Source organism: Monodon monoceros, unplaced genomic scaffold (assembly GCF_005190385.1).
Source record: "Monodon monoceros isolate NGI ecotype Baffin Bay Population unplaced genomic scaffold, NGI_Narwhal_1 Super_Scaffold_13, whole genome shotgun sequence".
Classification (NCBI taxonomy): domain Eukaryota; kingdom Metazoa; phylum Chordata; class Mammalia; order Artiodactyla; family Monodontidae; genus Monodon; species Monodon monoceros.
In genome coordinates, this window is record NW_021703769.1 from 45,252,501 (window position 1) to 45,272,843 (window position 20,343).

The following is a 20,343-nucleotide window of genomic DNA, read 5'->3' on the forward strand; positions in this document are numbered from 1 at the left end:
ATAAATATTTAAACTAGTGTGATTTTTCATAATACTTTTTCATTTTTCAATATTGAGCTTTTTGATTTTTCAATGTTTTTCAACTACTTTACTGTACTCATTCATTTATTCTTTTTTCACATGAGTCAATATAGTGGTAATCAGTAGGCTTGAAGAGGCACATAAAAGAGATGGAGGTGGGTATAATCACAGTTTGGTTGAGGAGTTTAAAAATCCAAACAGGAATGATATACAGAGAGAAACTTTTTGAAATTAAAATGAAACTGATTTCATAATGGTAAAGTAAAAGTAGAAATATCTTTGTGAACTTAGGGTCTTTAAGAAATACCTAACGTGACCAGGGAAGGCTCTCAGGTACTCATCACCAATTCTCATGTTGAAACCCTCTGACATGTGCCTGCACTGCACACATTTTTCTTTCTAATGTTGATCTTATTTAAAAAGAGGTCCTTAAAGAATAGCTGATGCCCTGTCTTTCGGGGGGAATGTGCTTCGCATGTACCAGACACTGTTCTAAGCCTGTATATAAACTCATTTAAACCTCATTACAGTGCTCTCTGGTAGGCACTGTTATTATCCCATTTTACAGATGAGAAAACTCAGGCATGGTGAAAGTAAGTAAGTGACCCAGGTTACACAGTAAGCACAGAACCTAGATTTGAACCCTAGCAGTCTGGCTCCTGAATCTGGCTTGCAACTGCTAAGCTGCACTGCCTCACACATCTGAGAGTTTCTGAATACAGCAGGATGGAATAGATCAAATATATATATATTAGTTTTCTATTGCTGCTGTAACGAATTAACAGAATCATTTCAAAAAGTAGGGTACTGTTGACAGATACGGGGCATAGATTCTCTATGTCTCTTTGTAAAGTCTGTCCTTTTCCTATGTATTTTCTCCTCCCTGTGTAGAGAAGTGTAGATATAGGCAACTATGGGTAGGCTGAGAGTTTAAAATAAAAATGTTGAGCCCATTTCAAGAAGGGGAAGGAAGGACTGACAACCCCCCCGTGGTCACACACAATGAGCAGGAGAAACTGTTTCTGAGAATGTGTTGCAAGATGATGGATTTGCCGGATGTCTGGGAAGAGAGCTGTGAAGACTTTATCCCGAGTCTCCCAGGAGGTGAGGTTCTGCCGGCTCTGCCAAGCCTTGGGAGGTCCTCATGGACATAATGGAGCAAATACTAAGCTGAGGCAGAGTGGGCTTGGTCCAAGAGTGGATGAACAGGGAGGCGAGGGACGAGGACCAGGTGGAGGACAGGTGTGGGATAAGTAGTCCTGTGAGCACAGGCACTCAGGGCTCAGCTGTGAGAGAGCCCAGCCTAGTCAATGCTGACTCTGGACCCCAAATCACTAGACGTGCTTTGGTGACAGATGTGGAGGGAAGTGGGTGTTTTAACTTCCTACTTCATCACAAACCATTAGTAATTCAGTGCTGCAACCTAGTCACGACGATGGTGAGTTCCCACCGAGCCCAGCGTTAGGTGTTATCAACAGTACAGCAGATAGCTGTACAAGGTTCCTTCAGAAAGCCAGTGATTTCATTCTAGGTAATGAATTCCTAAAGTGTATGCATTTAACTGACATACGTGTATCTGTCCACATAGATACAACCTGTAGCAGTTGTCGAGGCACTGGCTCTATTTCTTCAAAATATGTTGGTGGTGTAAAGTGTCTTGATATCCAATTTTAAAATATTGCACAGAACTTTCCATCAGGAAATCGAAATAATTTTTTTTTCTCAAAAAAATTGGGAAAAAAGGTTCTCTCGCTTAAGACTTCCAATTTATTTTTATTTTAAAAGATTACTTCCGGGGCTTCCCTGGTGGTGCAGTGGTTGAGAGTCCGCCTGCTGATGCAGGGGACACGGGTTCATGCCCCGGTCCGGGAAGATCCCACATGCCGCGGAGCGGCTGGGCCCGTGAGCCATGGCCGCTGAGCCTGCGCGTCCGGAGCCTGTGCTCCGCAATGGGAGAGGCCACAACAGTGAGAGGCCCGCGTACTGCAAAAAAAAGAAAAAAAAAAAAGATTACTTCCTTTTCGAGGTTGATATCTCATTTAGGGGCTACATGTGATACTGAGATGTGGTTGCCAAGCCATCTCTATGCTAAAGGCATGAACACATCTAGCGAGTAATAGGTACTATGTCTCTGTCCTCATGAGGAAGACTTCTCCCCCAAGTGGGCTGCAGCACCAGCTGGTGTAGTTCTGATGAAACCTTGAATTCCTCTCCTCAGCAGTGACCTAAGTGCTCTGCTAGATGATTTATTGATGGACAGAACCCATAAATGTGGTTGTCATTGCAAAGAGAGAGACATGCTGTCCTGAATATTTGCAAAATGGTCTTGTAAAAATGTTTTGTGAGTGGTAGTTTTATATTATGTTTTCCTTTAGAGATTTAAAGAAATCATTCATTTTGTGCCTGACAGAGACATTTGCACATAATCCACTGTGGGCATTTGGGTTACCTTAATATCAATCACTTTGACTCTTTTAAAAGAATTTTGAAGAGGTTCATACTTAAAGTATTTTTATCCTAACAACATCTCTCCTTCTATGACATTGCTTTGCTTCTGAAGGTCAGCCTTCTTTCCTTTTATTTTTTAAAAATGATATCTTTTGTCATAAGTGCATTTTTTCTTTCTAAAACTAATTTTTAAAAAATAGGTCTTAGATATGCATTCACATACTCCATTTCTAATTCATTGTTTTAAACTTTCAGGCTCAACGTTAAAGAAGCTTCTACACACTGGAAATTCTATTAAGGTATTTATTTTAGATGAAAGTGTAATGGCTTTTTTAATTACTCTTAAACTTATTCATGCCATAAAGTGACAAAATTAGGCCATTTTGAAAAACAAAATCTTTAAAAGCCATTTAACTTAATTTTTATTTTAATTGAGAAATGATATGACAAATATTGTTAGAGTTTTATACTTACATAATAATTTATTGTGCTAGACATTTTAAACATTAGTAGGAGAAAGCGGCTTGGCATTCGGAGTTTGGAATCCTGCGTTCTAATTTCTATTCTGCCCTGTGCAGCCAGGGGACCACCGGCGAGGTGCTGACTGCTTCAGCTGTATCATCAGAAAAGAGAAGTTGAACCAGATCCTCCCTAAGCTTCAGAGCTAATGTACCTGATTCTGTTCACCCCAGTAATCTTGTTGTTAAAAATTATAGTTGTCTCTCAATTATTTTTTGCTTTTTTTTTTTTTTGCGGTACGCGGGCCTCTCACTTTTGTGGCCTCTCCCGTTGCGGAGCACAGGCTCCGGACGTGCAGGCTCAGCGGCCATGGCTCACGGGCCCAGCCGCTCCGCGGCATGTGGGATCTTCCCGGACCGGGGCACGAACCTGTGTCCCCTGCATCGACAGGCGGACTCTCAACCACTGCGCCACCAGGGAAGCCCTATTTTTTGCTCTTTTTGAGAACACTTGTGGGGAAAAAGAGCAGCAGAGGCTGACTCTTGAATGTTTATTTGCAGCGGGTTGATCTTGTAATTTAAGTTAAAATTGGCTTATTTATAATGAATGTGCCTTTTATAAAAGTATACCATTTGATGCTGGAATAAGATGACCCTAAAACGTAAGTGGCAAAAGAAGCCAGCCTGGGATGTATGTTTTATGGAAGATAATTCACTTCATAGCTATTTAATTTATGTGCGTGCCTTTAATAGGTTCACTCTCTCTTACCTGTTGGAAAAAAGAGATGAGCTGTCCCTAGTTTCGTGACTGTTCCATATTTTGTCCCTCCTATTTTAATTAATGGTCTTATAGCTAAAACTTACCAGCTTATCTTGTGTTTATTATTGGACTTATTTATATTTAATTATCTTAATGTAGTTAACATAAAAAATTGGCGATTTGTGATCGGAGTATGTAGAAAATTTTCTCTTGTTAAATTTGATATAATTTGGTTAGATATACATAGAGCCCTGTCATTTTTTGTTGGGTGCTGAATAGCATTATGTATTCAGCATCGTCACCGCTCATCTTACCTGCTGGGCAGGTGTGAGTGGCTGAGCAGAGCAGAGCAGAGCAGTGCTGAGTCCAGGGCATGTCTGGAAGGGTGTCATGGGATCAGTGTTGATGGGGTATCTGTCTTGGTGTATTTGACTTCTCTGGGGGGTCAGCCAAGCTTTTCTCTCTCCCTCTCTCCCTCTCTCCCTCTCTCCCTCCCTCCCTCTCCTCCTCCTCTTACCTTTCCTGCAGAGCCTGGGGCTTGGCTTGAACACTTGCTGTGGAGGAATCAGCACCACTTTGGTGTCACTGAAAGGAGATCAGGCAGCCCCTCAGTTACCTGTATTTGGAGCTCACTATGTCTTTCAGCTGCGTCTGACATTTTTTTCATCTCCTTTGCTTATTTAACCTCTTTTATTGACATCATCTTCCCAGCCATTTAGGAATATAAAAATGGAGTTACCTGTGTTTATGAATTCTTGGAATGGGAAGTTGAAAGTAAGTGCAGAGGAGGAAAAAGGGCACATCTGCCTATATTGATATTTTGTACCGATGATGCCAACGATTTGGCGCATGGCAAAGTGTAGGAGAGAATAGAGTAGGGACACAGACAGGGGAGCCAGGTCTTCAGGGTCCTATTCAGCTCTAAGTGTTCTGATTTTCAAGAACATCATACATGTGCATAATGTAGTGCCATGACAAAAATTCTATCCAAAGCGCAGTGTAAGTTTGGAGGACGATTCTCTTTGCATTGTTTTCATGAGTATTCAAGCGTTGATGGTATGGGTGCTGTTGCCATGAAGAATGAAATACTGCTTATAGGAAATGCTTAGGTAGCACTTATGTGAGCTGGGCAGTTCTAACTCACTTCACCCCATACCAGCACTTTGTGGTAAACTCTGTTATCGTCCCTGTTTTACAGATGGGGGCGCTGAGGCACAGAGGAGTTAAGTGGTCCTCCACGGCTCACAGCTAAAGCTAGAAAGTGGCTGAGGCTGCACTGGAGCTCAGGCACTCTGGCCCTCGTGCTGGGTTGCAGTGCCCTTGCTTCCTTGTCACTCAGGGAAGGACTTGGTGCAGGACTTCAGTAATGCTTTTAGCTTCTAGTTTATTTTCCCCCAGAACTAATGCTACATTGCAATGCATTCCTACAAATACATGTACGTATTTACTTTTGTTGCCTTTGATATTGTTTTTAGATAAGGTGTGAAGGAATCAGGCTGTATCTCCTGTGGCTTCAAGCACTTCAGACAAACTGTGCAGAAGAGCAGGTGCTGATCTTTGCTTGCCTGGTGCCCGGTTTCCCAGCCATCATGTCGTCCAGGGGGCCCTGTACACTGGAGACACTCATCAATCCTGGCCCCAGCGCAGCTGACGGTGAGTGATGGTGGCACATCTTACAGGTGGAAACAACCCTCCAAGTTGCGTTGAGAAATTCCTTGGTCTGTCCTTTTCCTGAATAGAAACCTTGGTTTCATAGATGGGTAGTCATGTTTTGTACTCACAGTAGATTCTTACAAACATTAGAACTGACAGAGTTGGAGCCTGTTTTATATGAAATGATGACAGGAGAAATTTACTGGAGTGGTGGAAACAGGAACGGAAGGGAGGGGACGGCTGTTGGCAGGAGCAGAGACGCATGGTACGTCCGGAGTGAGTGCTTTTGTTGCTGTTAATGAGATTTAAATCCGCCTCCCAAACTGCTGCCTGTTGCCCTCATCGCGATTGTTCTATAAGTGGGCGTTCATCTGCTCCCCCAGGCTCTTTGTTGCCAGCTGTGTATTTTCATGCAGCATTCATGGAAGGACAGTGGTGGCCTCACCGGACTATTAATGCCAGCTGTTTGTGCCCAGTGAGTTTTCAAGGAACTTGCTCATTAGGGCCACTGATTTATTACTGCCTATCACTTTATTGCCCAGTGACAGGTATTTGATCTTGGGCTGGCCAGAGCAGAATGTGAAAGGGAAAAGAATGGTCCAGTGTGGGAGGAGGCTTCATGGGCCTCTGTCCCCTGTGTCAGATGGGCCTGGCCTGAAGTGTGAGCAGTTCCAGTGGTTGGTACATATATTTTATTTTATTTTTTTGAAATTTTTATCGGAGTGTAGTTGATTTACAATGTTGTGTTAGTTTCTGCTGTACAGCAAAGTGAGGTACATGTATTTTAATAGAGGCCATTTTTCAAAGCCCTGTTTGAAATTTAACTTTGGTGAAAGAGGTTTCATTATTTTCCACTCTGCAGCAAAGATATATCCAGAAGAAATCACACCACTCCTGCCAGCCATATCAGGGGAAAAGATCACTGAGGACCAAACATGCTTTTTTCTTCAAATACTGTTGAAATATATGGTTACTCAGGTATGAGCAAAATCGTGGATAATTCAGTGATGGTCGTATTCTCAGTAGGAAGGAGAAAACATTGCCTCTTTTCTTCCTCTTTGTTCATATTTTATATTTTTGCTTTTTCTTTGAGATGATTTTATTTGGTATTTCACTAAACATAGAATGTGTGCCAGGACACTTCAGCAGAGACCAGGCCTACATACTAGTATGTGTGTGTATGTGTGCGTAAAGGGCGCAATTCCATCCTCCATCTGTCTCCTTTACTTTCGTATGGTTTCATATTATTCACACAGAACACTTCACTTATGACACTTCTGCTCACCAAACGTGTGGAATTTGAATCACCTAGTAATTCTCTGCGACACTAGCCGGGTATCTTAACAATTTAACTCACTTCCGACACTCTCTACCTGGAGGTGGCCTCAGGTCTCACAGGAAAGGACTCAGTCCTCTAATGTGCCCCCACCCCCTCAGATGCCAGTCGCAGGGAGTCGGTCCCCAGGTTGCCCACGACTTCTGTTCAATCTGCCTACAAATCAGAGGTTCACATGACTCACTCCTCAGGTTCAATTCATTTTCTGAGTGGCTCACAGAACTCCGGGAAACATTGATTTACATTTCCCAGTTTATGAAAGGATATGATAGAGGACACGGGTGAACAACCGGATGAAGACACATACAGGGTGAGGTCTGGGGGCATCCGGGGCACAGGGGCTTCTGTCCCTGTGGATGGGGGTGCGTTCCCCTCCTGGAGTGTCCATGTGTTCAGCCTGGACACTCCCTGAAACCCAGGCTGTTGGGATTTTTCTGGCAGCTTCTTCACGGGGACATGATGAATTATTAACTCCATTTCCAGCCCCCCTCCCGCCTCTGGAACAATGGGGCAGGGGGCGGGGAGAGGTTGAAAATTCCAAGCTTCAGACCGAGGCTTGTCCTCCTGGTGACCAGCCCTGTCCAGGAGCCCCTTCAGAGTTGCCTAGAGCTCTTGTCACTTAGAAGTGACCAGGGTGTTAGGGCCTCTGTGCCAGGAGCCAGGGACAGAGACCAGTATAGGTATTTCTGTTATCTCAGAGTATCTGACGATTTTTGTCTGTTTGCTCCTTTCCTGCCCCTGTTGGTGGGAGGATGGGGGAGGAGCAAGCCCGAGGCTGACCGGGTGGGTCCGGAATGATTGGGCAGAGCGGGCAGGGGTCCTGGAAGGAAACCCGTGGAATGATCTCATCCTGCCGTCAGCACAGCCTGCTTTATGGCGTGTGGTCCTTTCTCTGAAATTTACCAGCTGAATACAGAACTAAACTAGGGGATTTATGTCTCTTGGTCTGTATTTCTGAACAGTGATGAGGTTTGGAAAAAGCTACTGCTTCTTTTCTCTCAGCAAACATGTCCCTGGTCCCTGAGCTCCTCCGGGGTGTCGTCCAGGCTCTGTCCTTCCCGTCCCAACCTGGTTTGTTGACGTGTAATCTCTGCCATGTCCGCTTCCTCACCCAATGGGCCTTTGACACCCGCTGTCGCCTGCCTCTGCCCCGTCACCGCGAAATCAGGGACCCGGGATGCACAGGGTTCTAGTGTCAGGTCCAGAGAAGGACACTTGAGTGTTTGTCGTCCTTGACCTTCCGGGTGATTCCAGGGGACCCCCTTCTTCGTCAGGGTCTCTCCTCCTGTGATGCTTCCCCTCCCATCCTTTCCTCCTTTCCACCTTTCTCTAGGAGACTGTGTTTCTCACTGCCCTTTCTGCCCACCATGTCCCGCGGGGCGACCTTGTGTGCTCTCCTCTTCCCGATTCCTTTAGCAGCACCGTAGGCACAGGACTCCCACATCCTGAGCGCCTGGCCTGGCTTCTGTCGCCGTCGGGGAGCCCCATGTCCTAGCTGTGCGGCCCCTCCTGCACGCCTCTCAACCCCATATGTCAGGAGTGGTTGGGTCGGGCTTTCCATCCATCCCAGGAGAGCAGCAAAGTAGCCAGAACCCGGATGTGCTGGGGGACTTGGGTTTCATTCTAGATGTGTGACCTCAGATGAGTCCTGTAGCCCCTGGGACCCCATCAGAGGAAGGATTGGTAGAGGGTGGAGGTGACCCCCCTCCACTGTGTGCAGGATTGTGTGTGCGTGTCCGCCCACCCCCTCCCTCCCTCGGCCTGTTGGGTGGGTGGGTCCTCGGAGCAGAGCTTCGCCCTTGCCTCACCCCGGGGGGCTTCTGACAGGTGGGAGACATGGGCCCCTCTGCCCTAGGTCGGCCACGGCCCCTCCTCCCTGGACCGCAGGTGCCCCGGGGGGGCCGAGTCAGGAAGGTGTCAGGAAGCTCTGCTCTAGAGCGCACTGTGGCCTCACAAGCGTGACGGCCAGTGGCAAGCATTCTCTAAGGGCCTGTTCACGCCACGTTTCCCTCAGTTGTGGGAGGACCCCCCCCCCCATCACCATCTGGGCTCCTGGCCTGTGTGGGCCTCTCCCTGCGGGGGAGCTGTTTGCAGTGCTGCCACTGGGGGATGCGGCACTGGTTATTTGAGGGGGAAACAGTGTCTTGACACTGTGAAGGGGTTAAACTTAATCTGTAGCTGGGCTGGCAGGCCAGGTTTATCCCAGCCTGTGGATTGCTCTATTTTTTTAATTGAAATACAGTTGCTTTACAATACTGTGTTAGTTTCAGGTGTACAGTGAAGTGATTCAGTTATACATGTAGCCTATGGATTGCTTTTCATGCCCTTTCCAAGATTCCATAGCTTTGTGTTTTGATAATGATTTTGCATGTAGGTAACATTGGATAAAATTCTTGCAAGGGATTGTTTCCTTAATTCTTGTTTACTGTAAATGGCCTTTTTTGAATTAAAAAAAAAACACCTGATTACTTCTGACAGAACATTTTAAGGGCACAAAGAACATTAAATCATTACAGACAACATGTAGAAAAAAATATGGGCATGATGTAGTAGGACAAGTTTAAAAAGATACGGTATCATTGTTTTTTTTTTTTTGAATATCCGGTAAAAATTCTGTTTTTAACCTAGTTACTGTTTTGTTTTGAAGTATTCCTTCTTGTCGTCTTTTGAGTTTTAAGATGTTATTACATAATTGTCACTGCTATTTCTCACGTTTTTTATTTAGGATAGGAATTTTAATAACATAGCAGCATTTCAGTTGAGTGTTCATTAACCTGAAATGTAACTATATATATGTTTTTCCCATGTGTTATCTGAAGGCCGCAAGCTTGGAGTGGAAGCACAAGGAGAATCAAGAGACTGGTTTCAAATTTCTTTTTACATTGTTTAGAAAGTATTACCTTCCTCATTTGTTTCCATCATTTACCAAGTTAACGAACATCTACAAGCCTGTGCTTGGTAAGTACTGAGTGGGCTGTGTGTCCCGCCTCTTCCAAAGTGGACTTTGATTATTTTTAAATAAAATAATCATTCTTTCTCATGTTTAATGGTAACTTTGTTGTAAGAAGTTTACGGTTTCCTAATGAATGATTTTAACTATTTGTACAAACTAAGATTTACCTCAGTTCACAGCAATAAAGGGAATCTGTGGCTCCTGTACTTAGAAGTAATTTGATATATATCATGGTATTTTTGGTGTAATTACATTTAATAAAATTTTTAATGTAAAAAAATCCTGAATTTCCTGAAGTATACTCTTACGGGTGGTGGGGTGTGGAGACCCCAGACCTTGCCCAGGGATGAGGCCAGCACAGGCCACAGAGCTGCCCTCAGTATGGCTTTTTCAGCACTGGATCCTTCATCCAGCAGGTGCTACTCACAGCTTCTAATGGAGGGACAGATGTTTGGGTGACTGGGGAACCAAGGGACGGTGAGCCCCCGAGAGATAGGAAACATAAAGGGATTTCTAATTTAGCTTCCAGGGTTTTCCTTCTATGAGAGGTGAGGACGCATAGGACAGAAGCATCCCTTGCAGTGGTGGCGGAGGGAGTGGGGTGGTGGACAAATCTTTCTCTCCCTATTATTTTAAAATGAGTGAAAATAGTTCAAATAAATGATCAAGAACAGTTTTGGAAGAGAAAAGGTCACAACAGCCGTTAACACATCTGGGGAGTGTGGACAGCTAATTCAGTTATCTTTGGGTGTCTGTGTGTTCACCCACACACCTGGGCAAGGAGAAGCAGCTGAAGCTCGGCTCACTTGGAAAGTGGTAGAAGTGCTGACTTTTAGTGGTACCAGGGTATGTATTTTGCTAGCTATATATTTGTGGGTAATTTTTTCAAAAATTGTTTCTGATTTTATAAGTCCTCCATTTCATTGTAGAAAACATAGTGTATTGTTACTATCCTTAGATTAAAAGGGATTTGTTGAGAACTTTTCTGCCGCAGGTATTTCCATAAGAGAGTTGAACTTAGAGCAAATGGTGTCTCAGATTCAATACCATATCATTTTCATATTAATTACGGTGTTTAAAGAATGAGAAGTGGACTTCTTATTAATTCTTTGGAAATGGTGGTGTCTGATATCTCCAAGATGAAACATGACTGTCTGAATTCTTTTAGACATAAAGTCGATTATACTAATTCTATGTCTTTGGATGCATCTAAAGGGAGAAGGATATAAAACTAAAGATTGATAGATTTGATCAGTGTAATGTTAGGTTATAAAATACCTAATGCAATAAAAAATGTCTATATATGCTTTTACATCTATTCTAGTCATAAAATAAGATTAAATTAGTTATATGTGAAAAGATTTTCACTATTGTAATCTCATGTAATTTCTCAAATTCGTTAAAAAGAGTTATGACCTTTGTTTTTCCACAGCTGTATACATAGTTGTATGTAGGTAATAGCAACCACCACCCCGCGTTGGTCAGACTGCAAGGCAGACCCAGAGCCGAGCCTACCAGAAGATGCCATTTTTAATCACTTGGGTTTTTAAATCTCAGCTGCTGTTAAACAACCAGATATATGTCTATTTAATTAGAAACTGAAACATTTGTAGGGGTTACATGATGTTAAGACTCACTAACCTGATCATGTGTTCTTTTGTCTTGCAGACATCCCCCACTTGAGACCAAAGCCCGTGTATGTTGCTACAACTCGAGACAGTGAGAACACTTACAGCACAAAAACCCCATACATGGCAGCTCGCGTTGTTTTTATTAAGTGGATCGTGACTTTCTTTTTGGAAAAAAAGTATCTAACTGCAACACAAAACGCTAAGAATGGAGTTGATGTATTGCCCAAAATCATTCAGGTATATCATTCATCACTTTTTTATCTTTCAATTCTGATGTCATAACCTATACTAACACCAAAGTAATTGACTATCAGGGTTATTGGCTCTCACAGGTTGTTGGTCATAGGGACTCAATTTACTGGTTCCTCTGTCTGTACTGCTGAAGTCTCAGAGGAAGCCATGAGTTGGAAGCACTTGCCGTGCTCTGTTGGTGTTGCCATGACAAGGCGACCCTGGGGCCGAGGGAGGCCTTCTGAGCAGGTGGCTGACCTGTGCGCTCCTGGCTCCCTCTCACCTCCCGTGCTTCACTCGGGCCCCAGTGACCTTGAGCATGATGCCGAGGGCCTCTCTTGCCTTGTTCCTCCCAGCCCCAGCAGGGTCCTCAGGAATTGTGAGGTGGTCCGTGGAGAGGACCCCTGAGACTGCCAGGTGCCCTCTGGGATCTCAAGGAGGGAAGGGGTGGGTCAGCAGCTCAGGATTTCGGGTGGTTGTTGAGCCACTATGGGGTCCCCAGAAGAGATGGCTGTGTCTCCCTGAGGCCTGGGTGAAGCCCTCTTCTCACCTTGGGGGCTGCGGGGCTTCCCTCTCTCAGTGGCATTGGTCAGACATGTGGGGCTTTCTTGGCAGGCTGTGTGGCTTCAGACCTTTGTGCAGGCAGAGCAGGACCACTTGTGGAAGTCAGAGAGGCCGCTGTGTGGAGGAGTCATGGTTTCGTGTGCTTTGTTTCACTGGCGCCAAGAGCAGGGGCAGGAAGTGTGGTCCACTTAGTGCCGGTTGGCTGATGCTCTGCAGTTCCCAGATGTGTGATGTCAGCCTGGGCTGGAGGGTGCACTCCCCGAGGGGCACTCAGTACCCTGATGGCAGAGCACCGAGCCGGTCCAGAGCACAGGCTCCGTAATGAGAACAACAAAAGACTCGCTAAAAGAAAGTTTTAAAAACTCTTCAATTTCTGAATTTAAAAATTTAGTAGGTAAACTCTAAATGGTAATGATCACTGCTGAGAATAAAATTGGTTTTCTGACGAAATATCCCACAACACTGATAAAAAAAATCAGAGATGGAAATAGAAACTAATAGATAAAACCTTAAGTGCAGACCTACCTTGTAGATATTGTGAGGACAGAAGGAGAAAAGAATGAGAAGTAATAATTGAACGAACAGTAAGAAAAGTTTACCTAAGCTAAAAAAAAAAGTCATGCCTTAAACTGAAAGGGCCTTTGAGTCCCAGGAAGAATTAGCAAAACAGACCTAAACAGACATTTGGCTTTCAGGGATTAAGGAAAAATGCTACAGACTTCCAAACAGGAACTGCATTTATTTCAAAGGAATGACACTGAGATTAGCACCAAATATCTAATGAAATCTGCAGCGCTGGAAGCCAGAGGAAACTGTCTGTCTGTCCCTCGGTCTGTCCCTTTCTCAGAGTCTCACTTCATATCACGTACATAAGCACTTGGTCACATTGATTTACGGCCTAAGTTGACTTAAGGTCTAAATATAAAAACAAAGTGATAAAGAACTTAGGAAAAAATCTAGGAGAATGTATAAATTTGGGAAGTGGGAGACCACCTTTGGTAGAGATGAAACCCACAAACCAAAGACTAATCGAGGTTTGACTTTATTTTAAAAAATAGAGCTTCCCTGGTGGAGCAGTCTGCCTGCCGATGCACGGGACACAGGTTTGTGCCCCGGTCCGGGAAGATCCCACATGCCGCGGAGCGGCTGGGCCTGTGAGCCATGGCCGCTGAGCCTGCACGTCCGGAGCCTGTGCTCCACAACGGAAGAGGCCACAACAGTGAGAGGCCCGTGTACCGCAAAAAATAAAATAAAATTAAATAAATAAATAAATAGAAAAAGATTTAGAAATCTTTTTGATTTTGAATTAGAATGTCAAAATATAACATAAAGCCAGGCCCAAGCAATAGACTGTGAAAACATTGGTCACATCATGACTGTTCATAGTCTCTGCTGTATAAAGAGCACCTATGAATAGATATGAAGACAAATAAGTTAACCGAAAATGGACAAAGGAGGTGAAAGGCAATTCACAGAAGAGGAAATAAAAATGGCCCTGGATCTCTCCAGCAGTCAGGAAAACACAGTTAGTTCTGAGCCACGATGAGCGGCCTTTATTCACCCATCAGGGAGACAAAAACTAAAAATCCTCAGGTAGACAAAAATCTGTAGGAAATATAAGAAACTCAGTCACACTCTGATAAATTTTTCATGGTGTCTCAATGTGGTTATGCAGGCAATTCAAAACGCTGTCGTAGAAAGGATGTAATTTTTCCTGCCTAGTTTAAAAATTTCAGAAAATCATCACCTGTATTTATTGAAAATAAGTTGCTCATTCTTGAAAAATACATTTGGAGGATAAGAAGTAGCAAGACTAGCAAATTAACCACTGCCTCCAGGTTCTAATTTTTTTCCTGTTGACTCTTCACACTTGTGACTCATTTCCTTTTATTATATAGCTAAAAGTGTCATAAGGTTCTGACGTCCTGAATTGGTTAGGAGAGTTTTAGCACCCTAACAGGAAAAAGGCACCAGAACTCAAACTGTCATATCCATAAAAGAAATGTTTCAGTCTTCATAAAAGAGCAGCTCGAGGTGAGGCTGGCCGAGGCTGTGGCTGGTGCCTGCCCTCTCCCTTGTTCTCTCCTTCGCCCTTTCCCTCTGCTCCTCCCTGAAGGTTGCAGCAGCAGCTGGGGCCCTGCTTTCCTAGTTCATGTTTAAAGACAGTCCGGAAGTGCAGAGCCCTTCCCTTTTGTCTTTGGGGAACAATTTAGGCTACCTGTGCGCTCTGAGGACAAAAATAAGTTGCTGATTGGCTCAGATCTGGGGGTGTGAACAGCCCAGGGGGTGGTGACCAGCTTCCAGGAAGCAGAAGGCTCCTCTGGTGCCAGGGGTCAGCTTCCTGTGAGGCAGGTGCGCTGCATGCGAGGGGTGAGGTGCAGAGCACTGGGGTTCCATGAAGGGGGAAGGGATGCTGGGCAGACACCATCCAGGCCCACGGTTACTGTGCCCTGAAGGTGGCCATGCCCAGACATGGCCACTGCCATGGTCCAGGCTGTTAATACACCTTGCAGTCAGTTGTTATGTTAGTTTCCTGCTGTTACTGTAGCTAATCACCACCAATGTATTATCTTACAGCTCTGGAAGCCAGAAAGCCAAAACCGGTCTTAGTGGGCTAAAATCAAGGTGTGGGCAGCTCTGTGTTCCCTCTGGAGGTTCTGGGGCGGAGAGGGGGGTCCATGCTCTTGCCTTACCTGGCCTCCAGAGGCTGCTGCATTCCCCAGCTCACCGCCCCTCATCACATCATTTCTCCCTCTGTTTCCATCTTCACATCACCTTCTCTGTGTCTGCTCCTCCTGCCTCCTTGTGGATCCTTGTGGTTACATTGGGACCACCCAAGTAATTCAGGGTCCTCTCCCTATCTCAGCGTCCTTAGTCACATCTGCTCAGACCCTTCTGCCACATAAGGCAGCGCAGTCAAAGGTTCCGGGATTCCGCGTAGACATCTTGGTCATTATTCAGCCAACCTGTCTCCTTGTGTTTCCGTTTCTGCCTTACAATTCTGTTTTCCCTCTCATCTCACGTGTGTCTACCTTATGTTCTGCTCCTCATTTATATCATACAGGAGAAAAAGCAGTTTAAACAACTGAATATTAAATTTTGGAAATGGAGTTGCAGGAATAAAAGCACATGTAATTGTATTTATCTCCTGAAAGTTTTTGTTTGGAGTTTCAAGTTTAATATAATTTTACCCGTGTAAAGTGAACATCACTGTCTAAGTCAGGTGATCCAGAATCTCTTTTCAAAGAATGTACTGCTCTTATAAAAGCCCTTTAAAACAATATTTTATAATGCTGCTTCCAAATAGATTTCACACTTTTGCCACTATTACTGTGTTAAAGGTCATGTATGGGGGTTTTTGTGTGTGTGTTTTTCCAAAGTGAATTTACTTCCTTTTGATCTAGAACTAATAACTTTGACAGTATTTTTCACCAGAGAGGAAAGGAATTAGCTCACTTAGCCCTCGGAGAATGTGGTTTGACAGATATTCTTGTTTGGTGGCATCATTCATGGGAGAGCGAGAATACGGTTGCCTGGAAATCTGGTACCATGTTGGCAACAATGACCACAAATCCCCCTTTCAAACCTGAATATTCTTGGTGCTTCATCTCAGCCAAAAGTGTTTTCAGTGAACTATTATTTATTCCTTGGTAATTCATTTTTGTATGACATAGAAGTACTCCAGCACGTATTAGAGAAAGCGGAGTAGTGATTTTAAAATTTCAGTAGCACATTAATTAAGCATTAAAACCCAAAGAAGTCCATGAGGGAATGAAAAACAGTGTGCGATACTAAGACAGTTGATCGCGCTTATTTGTATGATAACTCTTTAGTTACAGTGTTAAAGTACCACTTTTACTAATTCTGAGCCAGCCCTTCAATAATGATTCATGGGCTATGGGTTTCCCGAAATTGTTGTATCTTATGGGATGAACAGTTAGAAAAGATGAATCACACAACTTGACACCCCTGGGGAAGCTTGTGTATCACACAGACCCACCTGTCTGTTGACTGCCACTCTAGTGCTCTGTGTTCTTACTTCTATCAAGGCAAGCGTAGGCTGCCTCCAACCCCATGGGCAAATCATGACGGGGAATTGAGTGGCATCAGGCATCACCAGCAGAACGGCAGCTGCATCCTCGTTTCACACCTGCTTTGTGGGTGTCCTCATCTGGCCTGACCCTGAGGGTGAGCAAGTCTCAGTATGAGCCATGGGTTGAGAGGAAACCAGGGTGGGGAGGGGAGGGATTAAGTGGAGCCTGTATCATGCAATTTCCTGAGCCCTAACAGCACAGACCTAGTCCAAGCAGATATGTCTGCTTCACTGGCTAAGCCTTCATCATATGGCAAAGAGGTAAAAAGCATCTTTATATTTACCACCAGAATCAACTAATACTAAATTGTAGTTGAGAATTCCAGCTTGATTGTAGTGGGCAGAAAATGGACCTCTCTCTGTAGTTAATTCGTATTCATTCTTTTATTGTTAATCTTCAGAAAAGAGGCAAGAAATGATTAAACTTGAATTACCAGTTTGTTTCCACTCTCATCACTTACTATAATTATAAATGTCTGTTAAATCATACAGATGTTTTTGGAAAGCAGCCTTTTGCTGGTGCGAACTAGCGGAGGCTGAGAAAAGCACTGTTTTATCAAGAGAAGTAGTTTTCAATTTATGGCATGATGGGAAGTTCATCTGTGTTATCATTATGTTCTATTTGGATCACAGAGCTCACTTTTTAAAAACAATTTGGTGCCTTTAAACATAATTCTTTACATACATGATTTTAGTTATCTAATTGCTGTGTTATCTAATTCGTTATCTAATGACCTCAAAATGGAGTGGCTTAGAACAACCACCATTTAATCATATTACTTATTTCCCTTTCTGGGTCAGGAATTTGGGTGGGATTTGGTTGGACAATTTGTGTGCTTCATGTGGCATTAGCTGAGGTCAGTGGGCGGTGGTCAATGGCTGGCTGGTCCAGAGGGTCCAGGATGACTTCATTCCCGTGCCTGTTACTCTGGTGGATGCAGCTGGAAGGCTGGGCTCTACTGGGCCTCCCTTTCCACGTAGCCCCTCTAGCGAGGCAGTTGGACTTCTTCCCTGGCCGCTTAGGGCTCCGAGAGCAAAAGTTCACGGAGATGCCAAGCGGGAGTGGTCAGCCTCCTGGGCCCGGGGCCCAAGAAGGCACAGGTCCCCTCCACCCTTCCGTTCTGCTGGTTAACTCTGTCCCCCAGCCAGTGGGGATCCAAAGGAGGGGACGCAGATTTCCCCCTTCTGCAGAGGGAGTGCCAAAGAATTTGTGGCCATTTAAATTTTTCTATGTAAGTATGTGTGTACTTTTTTTTTTTTGGCCTGTTGGGAAAATGAAAGTTATTGATCAAAAAGTCACAGTTTATTAAGCCATAAAGGACATTAGATTTAATCCAACCTCCATGCTTTACAGATTAAAAATGTATGTATATCAGTAAGAATGAGTAAAATTTTATTTTTCTCTGCAAGGTAGTTGACCCATCAAAAAGATGAAATAATTTCTATAGGGTAGCTCACTGCACAGTGTGGCAGTGCCTTTGATAAGCCACACAGGCTTGATATCCCAGGCATGAAGAGAAAAGTTACTATTAATATAATTTTCTATTAATTTTCTCTAGAGATTATTTTTTGGATATCTGCTTTGCTTTCAAACTATCCTTGGTAGTTACCGAAGTTATTTTGTACGACTCATTTCTTGTCACTTCTTGTAAAAAATATTCACAGTAGGTAGAATTTTAGTGGTATGTGGGTTATATATTTTTGACACAAAAGAATAATACTACTGTAATTTACAAAGATTGAAGCAAAATTACATGTATGTTGTGTTTGGAGGAAATCTTTAATTCTGGGGGAAATGAGAGCAAAAAACAAATTAAACTTTGTGAATGCTTACATAGATTATTTTATTTCTTTGTGCTCCTAAAGCCTCTAAATATTTAAAGTTTTATAAATATTTTAGTTAAGTTTGATCCGAGATTCTGAATATAAAACTCAGATCAAGGTCCTTCTCATAAAATACTCTTTAAAGATATTGACACTCCTCCGATCAAGGTGTCACTTACTCATGTGAATCAGATGAAGCTTCCCAGCACTGTGGCTGCAAAAAATCCACCAAATTTTCAAATCTCTGTGACCGTAGATTAAGTGCTGAAGGGTGGAGACCAGAGGTAAATTCATTTACACATTAATTTATTCTGTGATTTTACAGATATAAACCAAACGTTTTAGGCTGATAACATTTCGCAGCCTCCCTCCCTGCAATACTTTTCCCATTAAAATAACTTAGTTGGGGAGGAGGTTAGTTGGTGAATTAGAAAGTGGGTAAGTGCAGGTCCTGGAGTCCCTTGTGCTCCGAGCAGGGCTGCGTTTCAGCTGCTCTTCAACTGCATGGTAACCGGAGTCCGTGAAAACAAGGCAAGCCTTCAGTCTTGCCAGGTGTTCTGGAGTCTGGGAGGATCACTCAGGAGCGGGTGCCTTTCTTGCAGACCGTCGGGGGTGGAGTTGCAGTGCCGGAGCGGGCGCCAGAGCTGGACAACGGCGGGGCGACCGAGCAGGACAGAAGCCACTCGGACAGTGGCACCTTGTCCGAGCGCCGGCTCAGCAGCTGCAGTGTCTGTGGCGTTGAGGAGGAGCACCGCGCCGTGTATGAGATGGTCCAGCGCATCCTCCTGTCCACGCGTGGCTACATCAACTTCGTGAATGAAGTGTTCCGCCAGGTGAGTGTGTGTGTGTGTGTGTGTGTGTGTGTGTGTGTGTGTGTGTGTGTGTGGTCACAAAGCTGAAGAGGTTTTTGTTCTTGTTTTTTCACTCACACTACTCCAAGAAATATAATCGACAAGTTGGGCTCCATCACACAACTCCATAATGATTTCTCTAATCCCACATTTAATGTGTCATGTGGAGGGGTGTGATTTGGGCTTTTTGGTAATTTTTAATTTTGTTTTTATGACTTTGGTTTTTGTAGAATTCCTACACGGGTGGGAAGATTTTATATTTGAACAAAATCATCCTGCAAATACCTCGTGTTTCCATAACAAACTTTAAACCCAGAGGGAGGCAGGGAGAAAGCCGCTCCTGAACCCCCGCAGCACTGAACCCCCGCGGCACTGAACCACCGCGGCACGTGAGCACAGCCGAGACGGCCCGAGGCTGGATTGTTCCAGGGCTGTAGGAGCTCACGAGCTGCAGGTTCCTGCACAGTTGGACTTTGCCCACAGAGGCATATATATGGCAGGCACCTCTAGTAGAGGTATTTATGGCCTGAGGGGAAAAAGGAGGCTGGGGAGGGGATTCAGAGGAAGGAAAGGAGCCGAGGCCAAGACATTGAAATAATTGACCTTTGGTGGAAACTGGGAGGTGAGAAGGTGTCGGGATGAGCAGAAGTGCAGACAAGAAAACAGGTGCAGCGAGGGAGGATGCTGGAGAGGTGAGAGCAGCCGCTGAGCAGCCTGCCCACCGCTGCAGCTGATTCATTGTCTGGACATGTGTGTGACTGGACACATGTGTGACTGTCACAGTGGGGAGGGAGGTGCTGCTACTGGCATCTAGTGGGAGGGAGCCTGGATGATTTTAAGCATCTGTGGTGCACAGGACAGCATCCCCCCAACCTCCCCGCCCATGACACATGTGCCCACAAGGCAGTAGTGCTGCTGGGCAGAAACCCTCAGCTGCAGCTTCGGACATAGGAAGCAGGGCCTTGATGGGGTGAGACAATAGCCTGGCACATCGGAGCAGCCGTTGGCCACCTGTGTCTTGGAACCGGTGCCCCGGGAAATGGAGAGCTTGTATGTGATGAGCGGATAGTCGTTCAGTCTGTGCCCCGAGCAGAGGGGGAGGCCCTCGGATGGCAGAAACCTGTTGGGGGGAGAAGAGGAGGAGCCTGTTCACACATGAGCGATGCACGTGCACTGCCAAGAGCTTCCCGCAGAGGCGAGACCCGCATGGGGAATGAGGAAACCTTCACCTCTGAGACTTATAGGAAAGAAACATCCACCAAGAGTGACAGTCCCAGCACAATCCACAGCAGTCTAGAGGTTTTACTGTATTTTGTATTTTAATCAATAAAAAATTTCTACTTAAGAAAATGGTGAGAAAGTGGCCATGGACAACATGGAACAAGCAAGCATGGCTGTTTTCCCGTAAAACCTTACTTACAAAAATTAAGTGGCAGGCTGGGTTTGCATTGTGGATCATAGTTTGCTGATCCTGATCTAGAGTAATGTTTTAAACCCTTGGATACAAATACTTAAAATCA

At 44.5% G+C, this 20,343-nt stretch overlaps 1 protein-coding gene across 6 annotated transcripts in view; it reads left to right on the forward strand.

The window, feature by feature from the left end:
- Nucleotides 1-20,343, forward strand: part of RALGAPA2 (Ral GTPase activating protein catalytic alpha subunit 2) — a 283,235-nt gene that overhangs the window by 54,209 nt on the left and 208,683 nt on the right. For 5 of the 6 annotated variants that reach the window (XM_029222062.1, XM_029222063.1, XM_029222066.1 and 2 more), the window contains exons 5-10: nucleotides 2,725-2,768; nucleotides 5,163-5,340; nucleotides 6,203-6,318; nucleotides 9,496-9,634; nucleotides 11,298-11,497; nucleotides 18,575-18,805. In XM_029222062.1, the coding sequence (XP_029077895.1) occupies nucleotides 2,725-2,768; nucleotides 5,163-5,340; nucleotides 6,203-6,318; nucleotides 9,496-9,634; nucleotides 11,298-11,497; nucleotides 18,575-18,805 (908 nt within the window). Of the gene's footprint in view, nucleotides 1-2,724; nucleotides 2,769-3,121; nucleotides 3,139-5,162; nucleotides 5,341-6,202; nucleotides 6,319-9,495; nucleotides 9,635-11,297; nucleotides 11,498-18,574; nucleotides 18,806-20,343 lie in introns of those variants that run through there. The other variant, XM_029222067.1, reaches the window with a different exon arrangement.